Here is a 27,652-nt window from a genome sequence, read left to right as displayed (position 1 = left end):
CTTGGACATGGTACAACTGGCGGGCAGCAGTCCTGCAAAGGGCTGCTTCAGAGAGGCAGAACATGCTGTTGCCAGGCTAGACACAGAGGGGGAGGGCTGGAAGAATCATTGAAGATGTTTCTGTCCCAAAGTAGCTTGTTTCTCATGGAGCTGTTGCCCTGCTCAGCCCTTTACCCACTCCATATTGCTAAAGCAGGGGAGTGGGATCAAGGGGAGCAAGAGCTGCATCTTGATAACTGGCAATATCATTTTTGGCTTCTTCAGGAGCTCTAACAAAAACCCTGTTGTCTCTTTAGAGGAAGAAAATACAATGACCTTGCAAAAAAGCTCTTCCCTTGGGAAGAAGTCATAAACGTCAACTGTGTCCTCCCAATGGATCAGTAATTTAGGCTGTTTCTGAGGGAGAAAAGACCCACTTATAGAGAAGGGACCTGGCCTGGCTACATTTCAGAGAGAAAAAGAAATGACAGCCTGAGTCATCACATGACTCACTTCACAGAGTCTTTTATACTTATTATTTTATTATAAGTATAAAAGGATAGAATGTTAATAAATAATCTTTTTAATTCTTCCAATAATAAATGTTCTCTGGGGGACTACGAACTAGTAAAAATAAAATACAAAATGAAATAGTTAAAATAATAAATTCAAAACAAAATGACAAAGCACAGAAATAAACAATTACAAATATCTGAACAGTCATAAAATCTAAAAATCAAGCCTCTACAATGCCTGGAAGAAAAGATGATCTTAGCCTGGAGCCAAGAAGATTTACATGTAGGTGCCAGGGAGCCACCTCTGAGAGGACATTCCATAGACAGCCAAAACTGCAAAGGTGAACCCTCTTACAGTCACCTGCCTAAGTTCTTTTGGTGGCAGGAACCAGAGGAAGGCATCTGAATTACCTAAAGATCCAAGCAGATACATATTGGAGGAGACGATCCTTTAGATTTGGTCTCAAGCTGTTTAAGCCTTTAAAATTCACCACAGAATGGAAGGCAGTGCTATTGACATTACAGGATTAAATTTGCCAGTTCCAGTTAATACTCTATCAGTTCCATTCTGAATCAATGGAAGTTTCCAAGCCATCTTCAGAGGTGGCTCCACATATGGTGCATTGCAGTAATCCAACCAGGAAGTTGCCAGAGTGCAGATAACGATCAGTTTCTCTGGACAGTGTTGGTGCTTGTATATTAACCTAAGCTGATGGTTCAAGTGCATCACCAAACCCTCATATTTGATAGAGACTGCTACCTAACCCCCACTTCAGAATAAGATGAGCACTGCTCATCAGGCCAGCTGAACCACCTAACAACTGTACCTCCATCCATTTCTATTGTACTCCAGTTTATGGGTCCTAGTCCATTTCATGAACCTGCTCATGTACCAGATTGTCACCACCTCATCTGGATTAGGCAGAAAGAAGAGGTAAAGTTGGGTGTCATCTGCATGTTGATGACACCTCAGCCCACATCTCAGATAGCCAGTCCCAGCAGTTTCATTTAGATGTTGAATAAAATCAAGTGCTGCAGAACCCCATGACATAACTGTCATTAAACAGGGTCAATAATGCCTCAGTACCAACTTCTGCAAATGGCCATCCAAGTAGAAATAAAGAACCAAGGTAGGGGTCTACCTGGTGTTCCACTGGTATAGTAAGCCTTCACCACAACAGAGAGTCCATGACATACTTATTCGAATTAGAAAAAGTCACCCAATATTTTTTAAGTGCTGCTACTCTTGATAAACCACTTGTCACTATTTACACAGCACTTTGAAAAGATACACACTGGATAAGTGCTATGCTCAGCTATTTTCAAAAGCCTCTAGAACTATGTTTTATAATAAACTGTTTTGCTAACGTATACACTTGCTGATGCTTGTACACACAGACACTTTTATTTCTTCAAATCAATACATATCTTTTTCTACCTCCATATATGATAGACACTAACAGTGCAATCCTATGCATGTCTAGACAGACCAAGTTCTACAGCATCCCTCTAGCTAGCCATGTAGAAGAGCGATGGATCAAGGACTCACAACCTCTTTGTGGGCAGACAACTGGCTGGTCGCTATGTAAACAGAATGCTGAAAGAGATGCTTGGCCCTATTCACCATGGCTCTTCTTACAGTTTTAGCCAGCATGAAAAATTTAAAACATTTTTTTGTAAATAAAGATTATTATATTATAGTCTCCTAGTTTAATAATATTGCTGCTGATGACCTTTAATCTACTCTCTCAATGTTTTTTTAAAGATTTGTTTACAAAATGCTTTTGTGAAGCACCACCTTGAGCCTAGAAGAGGTAGGTAGAACAAATAAATAATCGGTAGATTACCAGCCTTGCTATAATAATAGTACTATTGTGATTTTACTACAGCATTATTTGTCCTGGATGCAAAAGATTACAAGTTCTAGAACACCATGTTAAACACAAAATGGGAATAGTTGTGAAATTCTGGACATAATACAATCCAGTTTTGATGCCCCATCATATTTAAATTAACTATCCCCATTTGCCACAGAGGAACTGGTACCCATTAAACTTCTGCAGAAAGAAACTGTATGTTGTAGAAACAGTGGTTGTTCGCTGATGGATCTTTTGTTTAACCCTGAACAGAACTGGGTAAACGTGTGGATTGAAGTCAAGACTGCTGTCTGACCTATCCGTGTTTTCCAGAAGACATTTGTAGTAGTCTCTGGACCTCGATTCCTTCTAGGGCAAAAATACATTCCTACAACCACCTGGCTATAGTGGGAACTTACATTTTTTCCTCATAGTGGTTGTGCAGTAGGAAAAACCAAGTATTCTGCTTATGGATAGGCTTCATCTTGCTTATATAGTCTTTCAGAACCCCATAAATAACTGTGCCACTTCCTCTCCTCGGCATACATTTCTTAAGGATAAAGAAAGTGGGGAAAATTGGCTCTTGAGACCTGTGAAAGTAGGTCTAGGTTTGACACTCACATGGAATTAAACTATAAACTTAATTCTATGTGAGAAAAAGATGAAACAGCTATGGAAAAGATGATGGAAGCTGATCAAAGGAATTTCTTCTTCTGCAAGTCCTCCAAGAAGGCTTTGACCTAAAGGTAACCTAACAAGTGATAATACAAAAACATACTTCAAAGGTATTTATGCTGAGGCCAGCCCCTAAACCCATTTTCAGGAAACCCAAAGTATCAGTGCTAACAATAGATCTGGAGTTCTTTCTCACCAGTCTAAAAAAGTCTGTCAAATAATTATACAATGAGCACTGTTCACGGAGTTTCTTTTGGACATTAATAGGATCTTGACCACTTTTTTCAAAAGTATTAGCAGGCATCGCCATTCAATTTCTAAACAGTGATATATGAAAGGATGGGGTATTGAAGGCAAAAAGGGTGTCAGAAAAACATCTGGTCCCAGAAGGCCTACGGATCCCCAGATGACCAAACCAGCAGCTTATCAAATCTATAAATATTCTGGACCACCTTGGAAAAAGACAATTTCCATTCTCTGCTATCTGTTCATTCCCAAGGTATTACAATCAAGTGAGGGGGAGAGAAGGACACAGTGGTGAACAACCTGTGATCTGTGTTCAACCTGTGGCTTCACTGTGTATTGTCCCAGGCATCACCCCTGACTGGACTCTAATGTACCTTTTCTTAAACTGCTGACATTAGTTGCATTCTAGAAAGGCAATGGAAAGCAAGGAGTGGGAGACCCATACATACATTTGGAGACTCAAATACACAGCTAAACAGTCCTTCAGAAAGATACTCTAGCTTCCCCCAAGTTCATTCATCCACCTCTCTCCTTGCTTTACATTGCCTTTTCACATCAACTATCACTTCTGAAATAATGAAGAAATTAATGGGAGATGGGGTGGGGAAGCTCAGAGGGAGACAACCAGGAGTTGTAGGTGAAATGGGGAATGGGGCACAATGGTCTGAAAACTTAGGGAATGGATGGATGCTCAATGGGTAATTTCTGTGCATACACAAGAGAGGTAGGTAATGAAAGAAAATAAATGAGTGATGACTGAATGGTGCATGTATGGATGGAAGGGGATGTGCAGTATGTTTCAGAATGTTAATGAATGCATGTACAGATGATGAAGAGGAGACAGGAGATGAAAAAGTGTGGCAAAGCAAGAGAGGAGTCATTATTAAAATACATCTGCCATTTAAGATGACCTGAAATTAGGGTCATCTTAATAGCAAGTAATTTAAAGGGGCAAAGTGGGTTTTCATGTTGCATTCTTCCTCTTGGACATTACAGCAAGGAGTTTCTTCTCCCCTGTTGTCATTATCAGAACCAGGTTCAGCTGTTTCTCAGTTTACGTTTGTGGAGAGTTGTCTTCACTAATCTGGCTTTGAATTGGGAGCTAGCCTATACATTGCCAAATATTCCACCTTGCTGTGACCCTGAGGACCAATGATATTGACCTCCATCTCCATGGCTTTGAGACACTGCCATCAACAGCTAGGAATGATGCTACAATGGAGAACACCATATTCTCTTGTTACAGCATTCAAAGTCTTAAATACATGGGCAGCTGTCAGCTCATGATTAACATTATACAAGGAAGACTGTCCTGAGAAAGTAGGATACTTCATCATCTCTACAAAGGGCCTTGTCTGAGAAGTCATACTGGTCATCTGCTCTTCTGTTAGAATAATCCACTGCTAATATATGGGGGCACCTGCCTGCAGATCAGTATTTGATCCACTGCAAAGAAAAACACTTGAAATTAATATAGAAATGTTCCCAGACTTTAGAGCATGTAACAGCTCCTTCTTCAATATAACATAAAAACTAGAATGGAACAGCTGGGTCTGCAGCAAAGGTCAAGTTAGTGCCTGCAGGTCTACTTCTCTTATGTCAGCAGAAAAAGCAGGCTGACAGATCTTGGTGTACACAGGCTTGAAAAGTATGAAGTGTTCTACTAGGAACGAGAAGTCCTGTTTGTCCTGTAACTGCCACCTTCATTTGATCATTCTGGTTTTACTCTGGAATCTGATATTTTTCAGTCACAATATCTGTCCTTGAGCCTTTGGTTTGAGAGCAATCCTGGTAAGGCATGGAAGGGATGAAACTCAGGTAAAGCTTCCTCCTGTTCAATAGACAGTGTGGGATCTCCCCGCCCCTCCTTTTAAGGTTTTTAATAGTCTTTCTAGGCAAGCTTGACTGGAAGGGGGGTGCACTCTCTGAACACTTATCTCAAGTTGCTTTTGAAGTATAGATCCTCTGGCTATGAGCAACATTTCCACCTGCATTCCTGCAATGCAAGGTGTGGTCTCTAATCCTACCCCACAATGAGGGACAGTAGGAAGGTCCTCCAATAGGGGAAGCATGATGCACCATCTTCGGACTGGGGTGCTATCATCTGTCTAAACTGGGAAAGAGACCAGTTTGGCTCCTTCTCCATGAAAACTAGATACATCCTTGTAGGGCTTATATAGTCAGGAAAGGGGATACAAAAATCTACAAACCACCCTGCCAGCCTCAGGATGGAACAGACACTCCAGAGGGTAAATTTCTTCACAACTCCATGCTGCATCCCTCCACAAGCTTCTCAGTTAAGGGATGAGACTGAAGTAGATTAATTCAGGACCTGGAATAATGCCTATTCATCAGGCTTCAAACCTTCTGTAAAGGACTCCTTCAGGCAACCAGGTGTGGGTAAGGCAAAGGAACTTCTGCCTCTGCTTCTCCACTCTTTCTTTTACAAATTTATTACTCTGAAGGAAACAATTAAGATAAAACAGCTCTAGAAAAAAATAAGAAAAAGGCAAAAAGAATCTTACAATAGAAAAAATAATACTCCTGGGTATAGTCTTGTAGTTTGTTCAACAACAGAAACAGCAAAATAGATTTAAAATGATACAGAAATATATGGCTAAATTTTTGGTTTTTTTCTTTTAGTTGGTTAGTTTTATGGGGAACTGAACAAGCAATATAATAGGGAATACTGAAATGCTGACAAAAATTTAAATGTCATCTGCTCAGCTATTCAAAGGGTGAACTTCACCATTCAGGCACACTTTCCGGAAACTGTTCTCAAGTCTTCTAGCACCTTCTCATGTCTCATTTTCTGGTTTCATTTGCTTCACTACAAAACTATATTCATATTTGTAAAGATTTATTACACACCACATTTTAGATGTATCTTTAAATAAATATTCTTTTAGCCAAGAAAATGCTGATTTATGAGTGGCTTTCTTTCTGGCAGTACTTAGTATTAAGCCTCTGGCACCCTCTGCTGACCATTCTTTGTATCAACATACGTTATGTGACATCAAGCCATCTCTGACTTATGGTGACCTTATGAATGCATGCCCTCCAAAATGTCCTGACCTTGACAACCATATTCAGTTCTTGCAAATTTATGGCAGTGGCTTTTTTCATGGAGTCAACTGTTCTTTTATGTCTGTCTTTTCTGAACAGTCTCGTCTTCTAGAGTCTTGCCCTCTCATAATTGGCTCGATGTACAGCTTGTTTTATTTTTTACATCCAGGGAATGCTCTGGTTCGATTTGATTTAGGACCTACTTCATCTTTCTTTCAGTCTAGGCTTTTCCAGCAGCATGTTTCAAGCATATCCATTTTCTTTCTGTCAGCTTTCTTCACTGCTCAGCTTTCGCACATAGTGATTGGGAATATAACAGTGTGGATAATCCTGGCCTTGATCTCCACTGAAATGTCTTTATACTGGATTATCTTTTCTACTTCCTTCATTGCTGCCCTTTCAAGTCTCAGTCTTCTAACCTCTTGGCTGCTGTCTCAGCTTGAATTCATGACTGCAACAAGATATGTAACATCTTTCACAATTTCAATTCCTTCACTGTTGGCATTCAAGCTGTTTCTTCTGTAGCTGTGATTTTTTTCCCTTAACGTTCAGCTGCATCTCTGCATTTCCACTTCTTTCACTTTTATCAGTTGTTTCAATTCACTGTTGCTTTCAGTCAGTAATATATGATCTACATATCTTAAATTATTGATCTATATTGAACCAATTTTCACTCCAACTTCCTCTGATCCTAATACACCTTTATGATATGTTCTATGTACAGATTGAACAGACATGGAGATAAAATACACCTTTGTCTGACACTTTTGCCTATAGGAAACCATTCTCTTTCTCCACAGCCTGTCCTGGCAGTAGCTTCTTGTGCAATGTAAAGGTTGGTTACACATCAGGAAATGCCACGGCACACTATTTCTTTCAGGACATGCAGCATTAGAATTTCCTTTGCTTCTCTGCCTGTCAGCCATGAGGCTTCCTTTCAGCTTTGATCTAGTTGTGTGATTAGTAACAGCACTAGCCATACTTGTCCTTTGCTCTGCCCAGGTATTGACTGAGTGTCTTCCAGCCTGGGAAACAGTCTATCTGTAGTTTTATTTTAGATTATATCATCATAGAGTTTTCCAGCTAAAAAGTATTCAAAAGTGGTCTACCACTGCCTTCCTCTGTGCTGCACTAACCAGTCTGCTTCAGCATTACTGCCTTTCTTTGTGAAAGAACCTCTGCCAGTGTTGCATCCAACTACTGCTGCTGCCCAAGGAAAGCCTTGTTTTTAATAGTTTCACTCACCATATTTTTAAAGTTGAAGCCACAGCTCTGGCAAAGGAAATTTATAGGAAGGGTGCCTCTGCACCATCTTGAAAGCAGTGCAACCAAGGCAAATTATGCAAAGTTTTCATTCCATTCCTGTTCTCAAGAATGGGGAACATGGAGAACACCAAATCTAATTGTTTGAGGTGCACAATCAGAAGTCAAGCATTCCAAAAGCTCTGCAACAGCTGTTAGGCAAAAAGGGATTAATTATTAATTAAAGTATGTTCTGCATACACCTATTGTATGGCTGCCTGAGATAATCACAAGGGAAGAAACAGTCAGAATATTGTGATGCAGCTGTGAAGACAACAATACACAACCTCTTTCTATTACTGAGCTTAGTTTTCTACACTACCGAGGAAAGAGAAGAGCCACAAATCTAATTGAGTGTGACAAATTCAATGTCCTCTAGAGAGTACAGGAAGTTGGCATCACAGCCATACCTGCTAGAGCCCTCAGTGTAAAAATGTAGCTTGCAAACAAGCCAGATTTGACCATTTGCCACTCTGGATACCTCCCGCCCGCTTTTTTTTTTTTTGAACTTAGGATTGCCTGGCCAATCTCCTCTATGTGACCGTTGACCTACTTGCAGGAAGACCTCTGCTGCCCCTTGCCAGTCCTGATATACTGACAAGGGGCCAGTATATCAGAATGTATATCAGAATGAAATAAGTAATGTTTATACCATGGAGTTTGTACCACAGGGAACACTGCATCAGCTCCCCTGCTATCAGCTGACCAACTGCTCGAGCACAGAAGTCCTGCTGAAGTGACTGGTTGGCAACCCTACAAGTGTCTCTTTAATTTCAGGATGCATGCCATCCCTGAAGATGTTCAGTAAAGGTTGACTTTGCCCCTTCTACTGTTTCATTGGTGGTAGGCAGGTGTAACTAGGGATCCCATAATCTCTGCAAGCGTGAGCCCACCACAGAATGTGACTTGGAAAAGGGAGGGCAGGAAACTTGTTAGTTGGTCATTTGGGCTTTTCCTGATTAGCTCAGATATACCTGAATATGGAAGCCTCTCCTTACTTTTCTCATGGAACTGCATCATGAATTCAACCCTGGTACCTTTGCATGTAAAATACAAGCTAGAGCTCCTTCTGTAGCTCCAATGCTCCTCACATCTACAACTGGCTCTTGAGGTGGGAATTTAACAGCTCCATTCGGAGTCTGAGAAGTTAGGAAACTACTCTGGTATCAAGTCCTGATAGTTCTCTCCCTCATGGTATGCCAATTCACGCCTCCTGCTTTTCAACACTGGACACTTCTGATATCAGTGTATGTCTATGGCTGCTCTTATTGTGTGTCCTGGAGAGCTGTGTGTCCTCTCTCCAGGTCTCCTGCCTAAAACGCTATGGGAGTCCAGTGATGTGTAGGGCTTCTTCCCCTGTTGTTGTCTATCCTCCAAGAAGTGTTTGTATAACAAGACTCAAACCCTGTGTTTAGGACTAGGAGGTCACTGCTGCCTATCCCACCAAGACTCATGGAATAGGAGTGCTGTGCTGTAGTTTCCTTCAGTACTGAGATGCTGAAGGTATGTCGGGAGGGCATCCTCATCAACATGAAATCATTAGCTCACTCAGTGTGCAGCAACATGTGCCACTGTCATAGCCCCAAGCTGGTAGGAAATGGCGGTGTTGTCGTGATCACTGGGGGCACTGACGCACTGGGAATTTTTTGAGCCACATGTCTCCCTCCCCAGTGAACTGACCATGCATGGGATTCAGCAACTCTTCCACCATGAGAGCACCCACTCCTCTCCAATGTAATTGGGACAACTTACTCTGATAGGCTTCAGTCCTGTATATACTTACTTGGAAGTCCCACCGAACTCAATGGACATGCATAGGCTAGCACTATTGTAATAGGCTTTACAGAGAAAGAAAAAACATTCTAGCACTATTGTAATAGGCTTTACAGAGAAAGAAAAAACATTAAGATGCCTTACAAAATAAAGAACTTGTTAATACAGTCTGAGAGGAGTTGATACTTAGCCACCACAACTATAGCCAACTAAACTGCTAAATGAAAAAACAGTGAGAATATTATCTCCAATAAGAGAATCTAAATAAACGTCTGGAAAGGCCTATAATACTTACAATTTATATAGCATTTTTCCTCAGTGCGTGCTATTTTAGAATTTTTTAAAATAAAATGATAGACAAATATTGTGATCCCCCGTACCACAGATTTCAAAAGGGAGTAAGTATAGCAGCTTATTTAAACTGAAGACTCAACATGATTCATACTCTTAATTCTTGCATCATACCGCATCTGCTCTAGTATATTAGACTGTAAGACTTAATTCAAAAAATGGTCAATCCTCATACACTTTCAGTTTGGTGCAGCATCCTGGCTTCATGTCTCCTAGAAGCTGCATTGTTGTATCCAACAATACTTGACTTGAATTAATCAGGAATTCACGACCACATGCTAAAGCTGCAACATCTACAAATGAAAATACAAAATAAAATGATAAATACTGCACTTTGAAAACAGAGAATTCCTATTCAACAGGGATGTGGAATTGGAGTTGGAAGCAATTCTCAGTTTATTGGAGAGAGTTGGTAAAAATGAGTTGACTCTTAATAAATTTAAATTGTAATATAAATATATTAAAATTTCCTGTTTCACAGATAATAATTTGACTGATCTATTTTTTCAGGTTATATTTTCATAATATAACAATTTCATATATTAAAGTGGTGCCTCATGAAAGAATTCACAAAGGCCAAAAAGTGTCAACAAAGTTGGCCATTTTTGAACATTTTACAGTAGATAGAGAATATTAAATGTGTCAATGAATTATAGAGGATGATTGTGAAAAAGTATGTGTTGCAAAAATTAGTTTTTGAGGTTCTGATAAAAATACACCTACAAGGGGCATGACATTTAAAAAGACACTTGCAGCATTTTCATGCTAAAGTGTTACAAACTGTGAATGAGAAACACAGCAATAAAAACATTCCGTCTGCTTCAGGGCTAAAGAAAAATCAGAAATCTTTTAACAGGCTTTACAGATTTTTTAACAGGTTAGGGTTCTAAAAAGTAGCTTGATAATTCACATTGGCAGTGATGAAATGCCTTGTAGGTTGAGTGCTTTCAATCAATATAGGAAATAAATAATTAGTATATTTATTTCCTACACTGATATATAAATAAAGGAGTAAAGAGTAGAAAGTACTATAAATTGAGGAGTTGTGGTCTGAGTTGAAGGTTTTATGTACTGACTCCGCAGCCCTGCTACTCAACACAGTTTTTAAATCCTGTACCACTAATGATAACCATGTAATTGCTAAGAGGGGCAAAGAATAAAGAGTTCTAGAAAATTCCCCAAAAAGCAATGTTCATTATATGCTGAGTTTTGGCATTGTATTTCACTGTAGCACCCCCTCCTAAGGGAAAAATGCATGACCTCATCACAGTTGGATTTAAAAGGAAAGAAGAAAGAACTGAAGGCCTATGTATTCCAGTCTGCTCTTACAGGTAAAAATAATTATTTCCTGCTGCTACTAGGTATGGGTGGGTATGTTTAATTGCAATTATTATCCTATGTTCGTGTTTTATAATATTGTAAACCACCTTATGAAGACAATGCACCCTGAAAGATGGGTTTAATATATTAATAGTAGCAGTACTAGTATTGATCGTAATAAAAGTAAAGAACACTTCCCAACTTGTCAGGTAGATTGACCTTGGGCCAGTCACAGAGCCTTAGCCCAACCTACCTCACAGGGTTGTTGTTAATGAGGATACAATTGAGAGAAGAACTATGTAAGCTGTCTTGAGTTCCTTAGAAGTGAAACAGCGGAATATAAATGTAATAAATAAAAACTTCATTGCATGAAAAGCTAATTTATTGGTTTGAAAAACTGAGCCAAAGTCAAAGAATTTCACATGACCGAAGTGATAAACTGTGCTACCAGGACTTTAGTGTTTTATACACTGTTTTTTCCTATAATTTCAAAACTAACACTATAAATATCCATAAGATACCATCTAAATAAGCCAATCAACAATAAAAGCAAATCAGAAATAATATAACTGTGAAATAAAAGAGATAGGTAATTCAAAGGTGTAGTGGTTAAGAGCATGGGACTGGGACTCAGACAATCTGGGTTCTAGTCCCCGCTCGGCCATGGAGCCAACTGGGTGACTTTGGGCCAGTCACAGACTCCCAGCCCAACCTACCTACCTCACAGGGTTGTTGTTGTGGGGATAAGATGGAGGAGGAGATGTAAGCTGCCTTGAGCCCTTTGTAGGAAAAAGGCAGGATACAAATTAAAAAAAAGGTTATTAATAATATTAATAATTATGGTTTTGCCTGCTTGTGGATAGTTAACAGGTAGATGTATACACAGAACTGTTGGTAGAAAGTTCTACCACACAGGGGGTGCCACAGAGAAGGCCCTGCTAGTAGGAGTTAGCCTGCTTATAAAATGGAATTCAAAGCAAGGTCTCATCAGTAAACCTTAAACACAGAGTCCTGATTCAGACTTGGAAATAAACTAGATTCACTTTAAATATGAGATTCTTCATTCTTTCAAATATTTAATTGGTAGAAATAACATGTTACAACAATGTATCTTCCAGAAGAATTGCATCCTGATTGGCACACCTCAAGCTAGAAAGACTTTAACCACCTTTAGCAAAATTTCTGTGATATATAGCTCATAAATATCTGTGCTACATAAAGTTTTGGCAGTTATCTGATCTGTCAATTCTTTCATTAAGACTGTACAATATTTGACTAAAATAGTACACATAATGATAAACACATATTTATAAAATCTATGTAAGGCTGTCATGCTTTAACATTTGGACATTTTAGCTGGTGCATAACAGTGACTTGGTTTGCACATAATGGTAACCCATATTGTCATGATGTGTGAGCTCAGCCACATTAACAAGCCATGGTTTGTTAGGGCACAACCCAGAAAGAGAATCCATGATTTGTTATCAGTTTGTTAATTCTGGGTTGTTTAAACAATGGGTTCTATGTGAATCCGAAGCCATGGTTTGTTCGTGTGTTGTTTTACCAGGCTTCAGAGCACTGGGCAAGAGAAGTGTAAAAAACCAAGAAATATCTGCTGCTCTACAATCTATTACTACAACATGCAAAGGCATGTCAGATACAGGGAGAAAGAAGATGTAGGAGGAGGAAAACAAATAATGTATGGATTGAGAAAGCAAGAGATAGTTTGTTTGATCATCTGCCAGACAAACGCTGGGAAGGGCAACAATGGGAAGGACTAACTATGAGTTAGTATTGTGTGTGAAGCAGGTCTGCTACTGTGGCATCTGATGAGCTCCTTGTTGCCTTCCAGGCACAATTCAAGGTGCTGGTTAGTAATCAAGTCCCAAATGGTCCAGTTTATCTGAGAATGCCTTCACCCCTGCATCATATTATTACTTCTGAGGTCAAATCTGTACTTAGAAAGACTACGTTGGATGAAGCACAGTGGAGCACCCTGTGGATTATTTAGCCCATGTCAAGCCATTTTATATATGCAACCCCATTCTGGGATTCCAGCATTGAAGAAATAAAGAAACAACACTTGCATAACCCTAAAACAGACCATAGGTTATGCACGGATTGTTTAAACCTTACATAACCTACACTCATCTTGGTCACAAAACATGTGAATTCCCAACAGGTTTGTATATTCAAAACAGTGACCACAGATCTCAAACATGCACTGTAGCTTTGTCGTGGACTGTATCACCCACATTGGGTTGTCATGATACGCAAAAGCCCACTAAAACAGTGTGCCTTATCTCCAAGCTTTCAAATATGAAAACTTTACAGTGTAAAATATTTTTATCTTGTTTGCCATTCACCAATGAGGGCAATTTTAACTACAGTAATGGATCCTGTTTCTGACATACATGTATCTCAGTAGAGTGCATAGAAATGGACAAATCCAAATAACAAAAGTAAGTAAGTAAATAAATAAATATCTGTTTTAATAATTTAAAATAAGTTTTGAACTATTTCTCTTAGGTCAGAAGGGACATGGAATAATGTAATGCTGTATCTTATTTAAATTCATGCTTTGGTTGTATAAACTGTAAATTGAACTTAAGGGAAGCAATCCTATGGTCCTCTAGACAGCATCTGCAAAGTCACAGTGATTAGTAAAAAATCTACTCTTAATTTGTCTGTAAACAGGAATTACCGTATTTTTCGCTCTATAAGACACACCTTTTTCCCCCTCAAAAGTAAGGGGGAATGTCTGTGCGTCTTATAGAGCAAATGTGTGTGTGCCCGACGCCCGGGACGCTGCCAGCCCGCCTGCACCACGTGGCACCACCTGGCCGGCACGTGCTGCTCCGCCCCCCCGCTCCAGCGCAGGTGAGAGCTGTGCCACTCAGGGGGAGCGGTGTGGAGGAGGAGCCGCGGGCTTTAACCCGCCAGCTGCACGGAGAGATGGACTGCTCACCCCCACCGCCCGGGAAGACCTGCCGCCGCCGTGCCACCAGGAAGACCACCGCCAGCACACTGCCGGCCCGGCTGCACCACACCTGGCCGGCACACGCTTGGCGCGCCCTGCTCCGCCCCCCTCCTCCGGCGCAGGTGAGAACTGTTAATCACAGGTCGGTGGGTGTTTTCAAATGGCAACCCGTCTTTTAATGAAGCCCATGGGGAAGTGATGGGGAATGTGCCTGTGATTATCAGGAAGCTTTCCATGGATCCCTCCTCTAAAAACTAGGTGCGTCTTATGGTCGGGTGCATCTTATAGAGCGAAAAACACAGTAAGTAATACAGTGAGAATATTTTTTATATTAAAAGTAAAATATAAAAACAATCTAAAATAAATTCAGCATAGACACTTTGAAAGCTAGTCATTTTTAAAAGACATCTATATGTAGATAAGACACATTTTTTCTTGCTGTATCAGAAATAACTTACTTGTAATGATTCCCGCCAAACCTAACACAAACTGACTTTCATCAGAATCCAAATCCTGCTGTTTCATATCTTCAGTTAATGATCGCACAAAACTCTCCATTGTCTGGCCAGCAATATTAAAAAATTTTACAGCTTTACTCTGAAAGTTCATAAGGAAATAAATTACTGGTACAAACCTGCAAATTTCTAAAGTTTTTCAGTATCATCAAGTAAACATGAGAATATATTCCAGTAAATGTGAAAGTGTGATCAAAACAATACATTGCTCTCTGTACTATGCCAAGACTCCTCTAAGACAAATAGGACAACTTTAAACAGGGAAAAGGGGTGCATAAACATTGCAAAACAAGTATTTCATCTGGTTTGTAGAATTGGCCAACATTCTCTTGAGATGAGATTCAATGCATACATTATTCAAATAAGAACTACATTACAAGTGGCTTCACATGTGCATTTTTAGCATTTAAGCACTTGTTCAGTGGGTAATAACTTGGAGATGGATAACTGTACTAAGTTGTTGCTGCAAACCCCAAGAATCTTGTTGTACCTTAAAGATGATGAAATTATTATGGCACAAATGAACCTATACCATATTAAACTTAGTCTTTATAATAAAATTAATATTTAAGGCATCACAAAACATCTTATAGTTTCTTTGAGGTACGCAGCACCTTAGCGAAGGGGATGGGAAAGCACAGAAGTACATGCATCCACATGTACATGCACCGTGAAGCTGTCCTATCTGTGAGAAGCAAAGCAGTAAACCAATCAATCACATAATTATTATCATACTATTATACTAGTTAAGAATTTACTGTCTTAGATATAGCAGTTGGGAAAATGTGGCACATAGGCTGGATTTGTTTTAAAAACAAAGGATAATAACTATAATTATTTCAGACAGATTTTTATTTCTTTAGAAGTGAGGTATTTTCCCTAGGGAATTTTATTTATGAGTTTAGATATTTATACCAAGTCTCAGTGATCTTACAGCATAGATACATCACATTGTCGTCTAATTAGACTGGGATGCAGGAAATCTGGGCCATGAAGCTCACTGAGTAACTTGGGCAGGTTGCTGACCCTCAGTGTAATCTACCTCACAGAGTTCTTGTTGTGAGGATAAAATGGAGAGGAGAACCTTGTAAAAGGTAACGCTCTCCTGAATCCCACTGGGCATGTCTCATTTGTATCAACAGGATTTCTGAAGTAAGCAGGCATATTATTGCAATATTAAGTCCTTCTACCAAGAAACAAATAAAGAACAACTTTTTCCAGCAACCAGCACATTTTTTAAGAAGGTGAAAAGCAGCATTATTGAATTATGAAATATTATTACTGGATTAAAAAAGAAAATGGGCACATGAGAAAACAAGTACTTCATGTTACAAAAGGAGATGTACATTTCTTTAAATGACTACTACAGATGCATTTCTTAGGAGATACAAGTGTGGTGAAGTATTTTATTAGACTGATATCCCACTTTTTTCATACAATGAACTCAAGTGGCTTACATCATTCTCCTCCCCCTGTTTTTAGTATTATCCCCACAACAACAAGCCTGTGAGATATGCTGGACTGAGAGTCTGTGACTGGCCCAAAATCATCCAGTTGTCTCCATAGCTGAGCAGTGACTAGAACCCAGATCATTTGAGTCCCAGTCCTGTAATTATTATCCAAATAATCCAAGTATTATTCAAAAGTGGTCCTTGCTTCATGATGCATTTTGAGTAAAAAGTACCATAAAATACACACTGTATAATAGTACACTGGGAAACAAGTAGATCATATAGAAATTCAGTCATAAGGGAGGGATTCTGATTTCCACTATGTATTGATGACTATATGAAGTGCCTCTGCGATAAGTACTGGAAATAGTGAAAGAAAATGGCTAATTATTTAAAACTCTGAGATGCCAACTATTACTCCAGTCAAAAATTATGGCAGTTAGCAAAAGCAGTATCCTCAACTTTCTTAAATCTGTTTGGCAACAAAGCAAAAACATAATTTCTGTTTATTTCTGCAGCTGCATAGCTTGTCTGATGCCTGACTTACAAAACTGGCTAAAATAATTACAATAGCTCCTGAACTTGTTTTCTCAGCCCCTTCCTTCTAAATATATCTACATGAGCAATATTAAGAGTCCATTTGGTATCTGTGCTGTCATGTCAGTTTAGATCAGTATTTGGCCTGAAATTATGTAAATATACTCACTACTAGCTTTCTAGAGCTTAGGATCACAGTCAATATATTTGGATGATCAGCTGCTGTGTGCCGATTCTAACCAGACTGACCTAAAGGGGGAAGTCCTTTTTAATGGTCCTAACTCCATGTTGTCATTTATCTAGGATACCTACTGAATAAAGACATATACATTTACTGAACTTACACTTCCTAGGATAGTTTTGACTGCATCTTCATTGCTAGAGACACTCCATAACAATGTACACACTGCAGCGCCCATTTCTGTACAGTATTCAGCTTGTTGCAGTAATTGTTGCTTTGCCTCATGCAACTGCTGTATAGCAGTTATTTTTCCCTGAAAATAATTAAACTAAATATGAAGAAAAAAAACTGATACTAGAAGGGATTACTTTCTTCAGATAGTTCTAATTAAATGTTCAAAAAAGATGTCCAAAACCCTTGGTTTTGCTGGGAAACTGCAGAATCCTGTCATATACTACACTCAGAAAACATCCAGCAGGGCCAAATTAGATATGATGATCTCTGCCAAATGTCTTGTTCACATCCGATCCATACAAGTATTAAAAAAAGTTAAGAATTTAACTTTAACACCCAAAAGAGAGTGCTCTCTTACTGTTCTGCAATCTGTTGCTTTAAATGCTTTGCAACCCAACCCATCCCTGACACAAAAGGCAACTGTCTCAGGTGAAAGGACACAAGACAGAAGGAAGGGGAAAGTTTAGCCCATTGTCATTTCACTTCACCTTTATACATGAGCAGGGTAAGCATGTAAACAAACAAATCTGCCTTCAACTATCTTTGTTTGGAACTAAGTTAATAAAACAAAGATAACATATCAGCACTTATTTGTACTGGTCCTTTAAAATCACCAAAATGATTTTGGAATAAAAATTTGTAATTCATTATAGATTAAGAAAAAGTTCATTTCTGCTTTTTGGTACTTTGTAATTCAATATCACTGTTATATTTTAAAAGTTTTAGTAAACATGTAGAAAACACTTCAGCATATTCATCACAATTCTTCAAGATGTTCTCACAGATTCTGTGTGAGCAGTGTACAATGTCATAAACAAAAGAAAATAACATTTTGCACAATTTATATGCAAAGGCAGTAGGGACCCTTCTGACAATTCACAACTAATTTTGCCAAGCAAAATTTATGTTTGCCATCAGTGCAGGGCTCCCCTACAGGGAGATGCATGTCATGCCTCTCCAGTCATGCTGAGCTTTAGAGGAACTCAGGATTGAGGAGAATTATGGAATCTCTCCTGCAACACTAAATTCCCACTGGTTTAAAAGATATACTCACTCATGGAGAACTGGCAAGTACACAGGCAAACTCTTGCCTGACATCACAGATATATGATTGGAAGCATTTTATATACTCAATAGTTGCAAAATTTTGGTATTTATATATCCAGGTGGCATAACCAATATGAAAATGAGAACAAAGTCTAAGACAGCAATCCTATGCAGGTCTATTCAGAAGTAAGCCTGAATGAGTTTAATGGAATTTACCTTGGAAAGCTTCACTTCTCTGCCCTGACCAGCATTTTTTATTACACAATCTTTTTTGTCTGTCTAGCTGTGGTACATCAGAGAGGAAGGGAAGGAAGCTGAAAAGGCCTGAGAATAATTCATACCTTGGCCTCTTCAGTCTCCTCCCATCCCCCTAAATGCCTACTTCTCTGAGCTGACTTCAAATGGCACCTACTGCAGCTCTTTCTGTGCTGGCTAAGGGAAGAAGAGCCTGAGCTCCAATTTCCCTCTCTGAGAGGAGAACACTTCGTATTAGAGAATCCAAAATATCCTATAGCCCCGTAGATACAGCCTTGGGGCCACAAGATAGCTCCCTAATATCTGCCAAGGTTATGCGTGAACCAGTCAAGATTTTTGAGCAGAAACAGGAATGCACAACACCTCCCCACAAAAAAGAGGCAATAAGGAAAATTGCAGGTATAAATTCACTGAGTTATGAATGAGAGCTCTACCTACCTTTCTTTCTTTCATACAGTCTGCTTGGGCTGCTTCAAAGCGGGCTTTATAGTGTTCACAATCCATTCTTAATTGCTCCAGTTCAAGATCTTTCTTTTCTACAACTACAATATGAAAGGCCAAGTGAAGTGATACAAAGCAGATAAGGCATTTCCAAACATTACAATACACAGCCACCAACAAACCTGCAAATAATAAAGGCAGGTCCAAAGGAGGCTGACACACATGGTGAGGGGCCCGGAAAGCAAGTCCTAAGAAAGGGAGTACAGATTAAAAGAACTGTTTAGCCCAGAGAGCCAATTAAGAGGTAGCATAATAGCTGTCTTCAAACATATAACTCACTGTCACATATGGCAAGGCTGGGAATCTATTTGCAGAATCTACTTTATTTCTATTAGAACCCCAAGATCCACCAACCAAAGCCTGACACTCAAGATATTTATTTAGAATCAAATGAATTCTTAACCCAGGAATTTATTTCCAGTACCATAATTGAATTGAATTTACAGTCCTTCCACACAAAAACACAGGTTATCCCCAAGCTTTCTTAATTTTAGCATATACTTCTGAGTGTGACCGGGAGTAATTTTGATCACATCTTTGTTAAATAGGAAGCAGACATCTTTGCAGATCTACCACAAATCACCCAGCAATCTATGGTCAGATCTACCTTCCACTTTCTGTCGACATAGGCAATCAAGCATATTTATTCTCAGTTGCTCAAGGGTAGGCCTGAACCAATGAGTGCAAATCACAAGTGGATTTTGACTACACATTAGAAAGCCTTTCCTGATCGTACAAGCTGTTCAACTGTGGAACACTTTGCCTGGAAGACAGTAGGCTCTTTTTCATTAGGAGTTTTCAAGCAGAGGCTAGATAGCTAGATAGACATCTAACATAACTGCTGCTGGTTAGGAATGGTCAGTCTATTTTACCTTTAAGACCTTCACATATTATGATGCTTTAAAATCCAACTATTTTATTAAACCTTGTTACATGACAAGATGTAAACATGGGAGGCAGTAAAAAAAAAGCAGTGTGCACGTGTGGGGGGGTAATATTTTCCTTGTCTCGGAATTATCTCCACTTTGGAAGCTGATTTTACTGGGGAGCTCTAAGGCAAAGGTCAATTAGTCAGGCTAAGCTTTAGGGCCTAAAATGTAAGGTATTCCCTTGCCTCCATGCAATTCCACATTCCTCAATCATCCCCACCACCAAGGTCTTTCCTTGAGGGGAAAAGTAGGGACATCAATGGAGCACACATGTTTATATGCTACATTTAACTTGACCATTGTTTTTCTTGGTTATGCAGTTATTTCAAAAAAATTATCTGCCACACCATAAATTAGGCTGCTCTTCTAAGCTGTTTTAATAGCATTAATGAGTTAATAGTCACACTCATTAGCAACAGAACTCACTTGCTTCAACAGCATCTAATTTCTGAAAATTCTCTATGATATCACCATTCAATATTTTGGGCAAAATGTCATGCATTTGCATCACTTCAGTTGTCAGTCTTTCCAAAGCTCTCTTTCTGACTTTCACAAATTCCCCTTCCATCTCAGCTTTCTGCAACACAGAAACAGCATGTCTTTTATGTTAGCTTTCATATCACTGTTTTACTTTGCAGTGCAATCCACTGACAGTGGACATTCCAGTTTGGCCACAATCCTATATAGTTACATGCTTTTAAATTCCATTATTTTGCAAAAAAATGTATTCCTTTATTTATCAGGATTATGTTAAACTAGTTTAACCAGCTTCCCAAGTTGGATGCAATGAGAAATCATGGTTTAAGAAAACCCAGAGGTATTAAAATATTAACATGAAAAGCATCCTTGCTCTAAAAACTATGGGTTATTAGACCAGGAGTGATGTACCAGTACCAAGTCAAAATAACATTATATTTAAAGATTAACATACAACCAATGTATGTTTTTTGCATAGGTTGCCTTGCTACTACCTGTACTCTTTATTTCTGGTGGGAAACAGCTGCCAGCCTGTCTTCCAGCTCATAAAAATGTACATATATATTTTTAAATGAGCAACTATAATCTATTGGTGTATTTTGAATGCAATGTTACAATTCAACTTTCTGTACATGAACTCCAGACTCATATATACACCCCTTCTTTTCCAGTATGGAAACAAAAAGATAGGAGCTTTTGCTTCCATTCTCCATAATTTAGTGTTAAGTCTTCATTTAAACTATTGTTAACATTAACTGTGGTTTATTGCCAAGTCTGAAGTTTGTTCATATTAATGACAAAGCTTTGCATTATATGTCAATAAGAATATTATGTTGTACACATAAAAGGTAAAGGTTTCCCCTTGACATTAAGTCCAGTCATGCCTGACTCTAGGGGGCGGTGCTTATCTCCATTTCCTAGCCGAGGGAGCCAGCATTTGTCTGCAGACTGTCTCCGTGGTCATGTGGCCGGCATGACTAGTCAGCAGGAGCTGGGACAGAGCAACGGGAACTCACCCCGTTGTGCAGATTCAAATCGGTGACCCAAACTTTCGATCAACCAGCCCAGCAGCACAGCAGTTTAAACCACTGTGCCACCTGCATCCCGATTATACACATAGGATGCACTTAAACTACTTTATCTTCCCCATGTGGTACATTTGTAACTATTGAAAGACTTACATGTTATCTAAATATATGCCAACTTTGTTCAAATTTACTTATATTAAGAGATGTACATGTCCAGTGGTACAGTGGCAAATTTAGAAGTGGCGGGTCCCTTCATGATAGCCAGAGCCACACCTCAAAGTCATGCTTCCATCTAAGCCACATACCCCAAGCCACACCTATTTACAAGATTATGCAATATATGATTATACAATAATGAGCTTTGTCACTTTGTTGAATGTCTGTTGAGCAATGAATGCATGATGAGGGTATCTTTGCAGTGAAGCTATGACAGCTTCTAGAAGTCATTTCTTATTATCTTATTTATTACTGTGTTTTTGCTACATTCATACCCTGCTCTTCTGTCAAAAACCTCCCAGAATGGCTTATGAGAAATTAATAAGGCAGTTCCTGCCCACAGGCATAGTGTCTAAAACATGACATGCAAGGGGAAAGTGACAGGGAGGGAAAAGGAAAAAAGGAAACTCAGGCACTAATTACCCACACTAACAGAAATATATGTATATGTTATATTCTCCCAATAGCTGCAGTCTGGATTGACAATTACTGATGTTTTATCATTCAATTCCTCTTGCCCAGAAACTCTGGAAATTGAACCTCTCTGAGTGAGGAATAGGTGTCCACCAATGATGGTCTGTACGCTTGACAAACTTTGATCTGCAAGTTTCTTTGAGGAAGTAATGACTATTCCAAATTTGTGGTGTGGGGATAGGAGATAATTTGTGGAGCAACAAAGGCAAGCTGACCACATTGTTGCTGAGGAGCAGCCGAATTCACAGACAACACATGTGCATGGCTGGCAGGCATCCCCACATAGATAGTTCACAGGAACTGTTGAAAAAACACCTGTTCTTAACCCATTAATGGACGCAGACACAGTGGAAGCTACCAGTCATGAGCAAAATTAAGTCTCTTGAGAGGTGGTAGGGGAGGGACAGTGACCCTTCAGGGATCCAGCAACCCAGAGGGCCCCTCCAATGTAAGTGGGGGCACTATGACCCCCCTATGTCTCTCTCCACTCTACCCTTTTACGTAAATGTCATTACAAACCAAAAGTGATGACGAATCTTTGAGTGGATATGATTAATTATTTTACAGCCCAATTGTATGTATTTTTAGTCAGTGGTCCTTTATTAAATGGGACATATTTCTAGGTAAGCATGCATAAGACTGCATCCTAAAAATACTACACACATTAAAGCAGTACAAGATCAATGATCTTATCAAACATGAAAAATCATATACTGTACCTTATCTCTATTTTGCTCTGAAGATGAATCTGCCTGAGTTTCAAAATACTGCGAAACTTTAAAATAACTAGTCACTGCATAATAGTATTCAGCTATGTTATGTTACCCTTGGGAATTTTTAGCACCATTACCCAGTTAAAGAAATGTGAATAAACTAAATTTCAATAGATTTGCAAAATAATAATAATAATACTGTTCTGAAATTATTCCTGTTTATTTACCACAGTAAGCTGAATCTTAGATGAGGTGTTATCTGCTGTGTGACAGAAGAGGAGGATGGTAGAATTACATACACTGAAGTTTCTAAGTCTTTGCATTGAAAATCATGCTAATTTTTTAAAATCTGTTGCTTTTTCTAGGAACAATGTTGTTTTAACAGTGCAATTTTATGCATATCTTATTCAAAAGCAAATCCCATTGCTTTCATTAGAATTTACTCTCAAGTAAATGGTTATGCAGTTAAAAGTTCAATCCTCAGTGTTTTTTTAAAAAAAAACTTCTACCATGCATCAGCCAGAACTTACAGTATATCACAGAAGTGAGTACACCCCTCACATTTTGTAAATATTTTATTATATTTTTTCATGTGACAACCCTGAAGAAATGACACTTTGCTACAATGTAAAGTAGTGAGTATACAGCTTGTATAACAGTGTAAATTTGCTGTCCCCTCAAAATAACTCAAGAGCCATTAACGTCTAAACCTCTGGCAACAAAAGTGAGTACACCCCTAAGTGAAACTGTCCAAGTTGGGCCCAAAGTGTCAATATTTTGTGTGGCCACCATTATTTTCCAGCACTGCCTTAACCCCCTTGGGCATGGAGTTCACCAGAGCTTCACAGGTTGCCACTGGAGTCCTCTTCCACTCCTCCATGACGACATCACGGAGCTGGTGAATGTTAGAGACTTTGCGCTCCTCAACCTTCCATTTCAGGATGCCCCACAGCTGCTCGATAGGGTTTAGGTCTGGAGACATGCTTGGCCAGTCCATCATCTTTACCCTCAGCTTCTTTAACAAGGCAGTGGTCATCTTGGAGGCGTGTTTGGGGTTGTTATCATGTTGGAATACTGCCCTGCGGCCCAGTCTCCAAAGGGAGGGGATCATGCTCTGCTTCAGTATGTCATAGTACATGTTGGTATTCATGGTTCCCTCAATGAACTGTAGCTCCCCAGTGCCAGCAGCACTCATGCAGCCCCAGACCATGACACTCCCACCACCATGCTTGACTGTAGGCAAGTCACACTTGTCTTTGTACTCCTCACCTGGTTGTCACCACACACGCTTGACACCATCTGAACCAAACAAGTGTATCTTGGTCTCATCAGACCACAGGACTTGGTTCCAGTAATCCATGCCCTTAGTCTGCTTGTCTTCAGCAAACTGTTTGCGGGCTTTCTTGTACATCATCTTTAGAAGAGGCTTCCTTCTGGGACGACAGCCCTGCAGACCAATTTGATGCAGTGTACGGCGTATGGCCTGAGCACTGACAGGCTGACCCACCACCCCTTCAACCTCTGCAGCAATGCTGGCAGCACTCATACATCTATTTCCCAAAGCCAACCTCTGGATGACGCTGAGCACGTGCACTCAACTTCTTTGGTCGACCATGGCAAGGCCTGTTCTGAGTGGAACCTGTCCTGTTAAACCGCTGTATGGTCTAGGCTACCGTGCTGCAGCTCAGTTTCACTGTCTTGGAAATGTTCTTATAGCCTAGGCCATCTTTATGGAGAGCAACAATTCTTTTTTTCAGATCCTCAGAGAGTTCTTTGCCCATGAGGTGCCATGTTGAACTTCCAGTGACCAGTATGAGAGAGAGCAATAACACCAAATTTAACACACCTGCTCCCCATTCACACCTGAGACCTTGTAACACTAACGAGTCACATGACACTAGGGAGGGAAAATGGCTAATAATGCCCAATTTGGACAGTTTCACTTAGGGGTGTACTCACTTTTGTTGCCAGCGGTTTAGACATTAATGGCTGTGTGTTGAGTTATTTTGAGGGGGCAGCAAATTTATACTGTTATACAAGCTGTATACTCACTACATTGTAAAGTGTCATTTCTTCAGGGTTGTCACATGAAAAGTTATAATATTTACAAAATGTGAGGGGTGTACTCACTTCTGTGATATACTGTACTTACACTTTAAATGAACTATTCAACTAACTGACAAAGGGAACAATCCTATGGAAATAGCCAAAAGTCACTGCAATTGTAGGGCATGTTCACACAATGTAACTCAGGCTCCTCCAATTCTTTATTTGTGCTAGATGTCTACTGACATCTCAAAGGAGAGAGACAAGGAGACTGTAGTGACCTCATAACATTTCATATCCTGGTCTCTTCAATATATGCTGCCTCTAAGCCCTCTCGCAGGTCAGTCTCCTGACCTTGGGATGCAACCAGCTAGGTTCTTTCCATTCTGGTTGCGAGAGCAGAGATGTTTGAAGGTGCTCCAATTACCTCCTTTAGTAGTCAGGGAGATGTCTCCAGCCTTTGAACTAGGAAGCTAAACTATTCTGTGCCTCAAACAATATTTATGGGTCAGTCAATCATTTCCTAAGAGTAGAATCCTATACATGTTTATTCAAAAATGAATTCAATGGGGCTTATTCCTAGGAAAATGGGATTGACCCATAAATGTTGCAATCCTAGATTTATCTTACTCTTCATCCTTAAATAGTGGGCACTGTTATGTACTTAAAAGACCATGGTCCATGCACAAACCTGTAAATGCTATTTTATACATATATCCGCAAATCCAGAATTAACTATTAGGAAAAAATAGAGGAAACAAAGCTAGTAAATTACTTTCTTCATCCAAATTATCTCAAGTAAAATGAATTCAATTAATTTCCACCTTGACCCAGATAATCCCAAACCAAAGAAACATTTTCTCAGTTTAATTGCTATACAGCAGAAAATTTTACTAGAGGGTGTTACAACATGTAGGAAGGACTTAACCCTTCCCTCCCCAAATGCGGTTCGCCTTGCAAATTGCCTCCTTCCCTCTGGAAAGCAATTAAGCCAAGAAAAAAAAAACCACTTCTGGCACCAAGGGATACTAAGGGCTCTGCAGAAAGCAGATGCAGGGACATGTACTGTTCATGCTTTACAGGAAGGCTTATTTAAATAGTGGCCAATACACCTAAGCCCTATAGATTCGTAAATCACGACCGTTTCAGTGATGTGCAAAGTAGCACACTGTGTCTAGCTACAGGATGAGTCTATCTTGCAAAACTGTTGTGCACCATTGCACCAGTCTGCACCAACACGAGTTAAAGAAGGCATCCTATCTTTTTTAGCCAGGGTGATTGTGCAAACCAGGTCCTGTTTCTCTGTTTTGAACGATATTTTAAGGGATAAATTCAAGCCAAAAAGAAACAAGGAATCCCCCAATTTCACCCATGTTTCTACTGCTCCTGTCCAGAGCGTCCACGCTCTTATGCGGCGCAGCTACTCTTAATCGGCTTCCTTGTGGACTGGCGAAGCGCAAGGAGGCAAAGAGGGCCAAAAAGACGCTACTAGCCTTTTGGGATAAGGTCGCCACTTTCCTTATTTTAATAAAGCACTCTTCCAATATAGCCACCCTCTACAAATAGGGACATCCTTGGTTCTTTTCGGGGATAGGATGAGGGGTACTTTAAAGAACTTGGGTATCCTTATTTCTTTTCGTGGACAGCCTGAGAGAAAGGTAAACGTCCCATGCCCACTTTCTGGGAGGGGGCCGGAGGCGAGACCGGAGAGGAGCCCCAGCTGCGGGACGAATCCCAATCCGATTCAAGTCTTTGGCCCTACACAACACTACGACATCAACCCGAATCGCGTTCCTCCCCGCGCCCTGAGGGAAAGAAGCGTTGCCCCAGTCGGAGGCACCCGCAGCTCAGCCGCAGCGTGCGGGGAGCCCAAGCAGCACGCCAGCGGCCTCGCGCTACCTGGTCTGCCGCCCCGGACCAGGCGCGCCGCCGCCGCCCGCTCGCGTCAGAGCAGCCGCGGCGCGGGAACGGCAGGCGGGAACTCGGCACGGCCCGCCGAGGCACCGTCTACGCCACCTGAGGGACTGGCGGGCAGGATCGCGGTCCCGCCCTGAAACTCGAAAGCCCTCATTGGTCGTGCTCCCCAACGGGTCATCATGGTCGCTCGGTCCGCTCCTATCTTTGTGTCTAAAACCCAATTTAAGTAGCCTTCACTAAACCTCACGCCTTCCAGATACAGGCTCCTAGTGAAAGCCTGCTGCAAGAGCCAAGGCTTTGATTGCTAGATGAGTAACAGCATTGGCCTTTTGCATTAAAACCAAGGAACAGTCTTGTGTCACCTTAAAGTCTAACACATTTAGTCTGGCTTTTATTTATTCCACCTGATGAAGTAGTGTCAGAATAAAGATGTCACGAGCCTCTTGGTTGCATTTGATTGAGGATCTTTTCTTTAAACCATTATAAAATAGTCAAATATGTCTGTGTGAGAGCATAAAATGTGGCTGCATCCAACTGACTAAGTCTTCCTGTCTGTCCCCTAAGCTAGTTTACTGCCCTCATGTCTGGTGGAAGACACGGTTATATCAAAAGCATCAAATTGCTTGTCCTGCCAACTTGTGTGTGGGAAACAGGATGGGGTAGAGCATCATCGTGTCCTTTGCTTCAGGCAGCAAAATGTCTTGGACTGGCCTTGTAACATCATACTTTGCCAGTAAAGATCAGGACCTGCAGCTTTAAAAAAAACTTTATTACTAAATAGTTGTTGCATATGCTGTCAATCAGTTTCAGCCTTCCTCTGAAATCTGAAGATTATTTTATTAATTAATTAAGTTTAAAGACTGCCTATTAGCATCATGCTCTCATCATTATGGGGAAACTGCAATCATGACCCCACTATTCAATATTCACCCTTGAAGACAATTCAGAAACTGCAACTAGTGCAAAATGAAGCAAGCCAGATTAATAACCTGGATTAGAAAGTGAACATGTAACACCAATTCTGACTTCTTGCACTGATTGCCTGTATGCTTCTGAGCCTGATTTCAA

The 27,652-nt window shown here is 40.1% G+C and overlaps 1 protein-coding gene across 1 annotated transcript in view; it reads right to left on the bottom strand.

Annotated features, from left to right (window-relative positions):
* The window catches only part of LOC123029362 (heat shock transcription factor 2 binding protein), a 38,553-nt gene that overhangs the window by 9,661 nt on the left and 1,240 nt on the right, over window positions 1–27,652 (bottom strand). The window contains exons 2-6 of the mRNA XM_044442278.1: window positions 20,140–20,290; window positions 18,722–18,825; window positions 16,911–17,060; window positions 14,522–14,660; window positions 9,939–10,056 (exon numbers count right to left, since the gene is read on the bottom strand). Of these exons, the coding sequence (XP_044298213.1) occupies window positions 9,939–10,056; window positions 14,522–14,660; window positions 16,911–17,060; window positions 18,722–18,825; window positions 20,140–20,281 (653 nt within the window). The 5' untranslated portion in view covers window positions 20,282–20,290. The remainder of the gene's footprint in view (window positions 1–9,938; window positions 10,057–14,521; window positions 14,661–16,910; window positions 17,061–18,721; window positions 18,826–20,139; window positions 20,291–27,652) is intronic.

Source organism: Varanus komodoensis, unplaced genomic scaffold (assembly GCF_004798865.1).
Source record: "Varanus komodoensis strain SLA01 unplaced genomic scaffold, ASM479886v1 scaffold4, whole genome shotgun sequence".
NCBI classification, from domain to species: Eukaryota; Metazoa; Chordata; class Lepidosauria; order Squamata; family Varanidae; genus Varanus; species Varanus komodoensis.
Note: the sequence above shows the minus strand (reverse complement) of the source record. Positions and strands in the feature narration are given on the sequence as shown.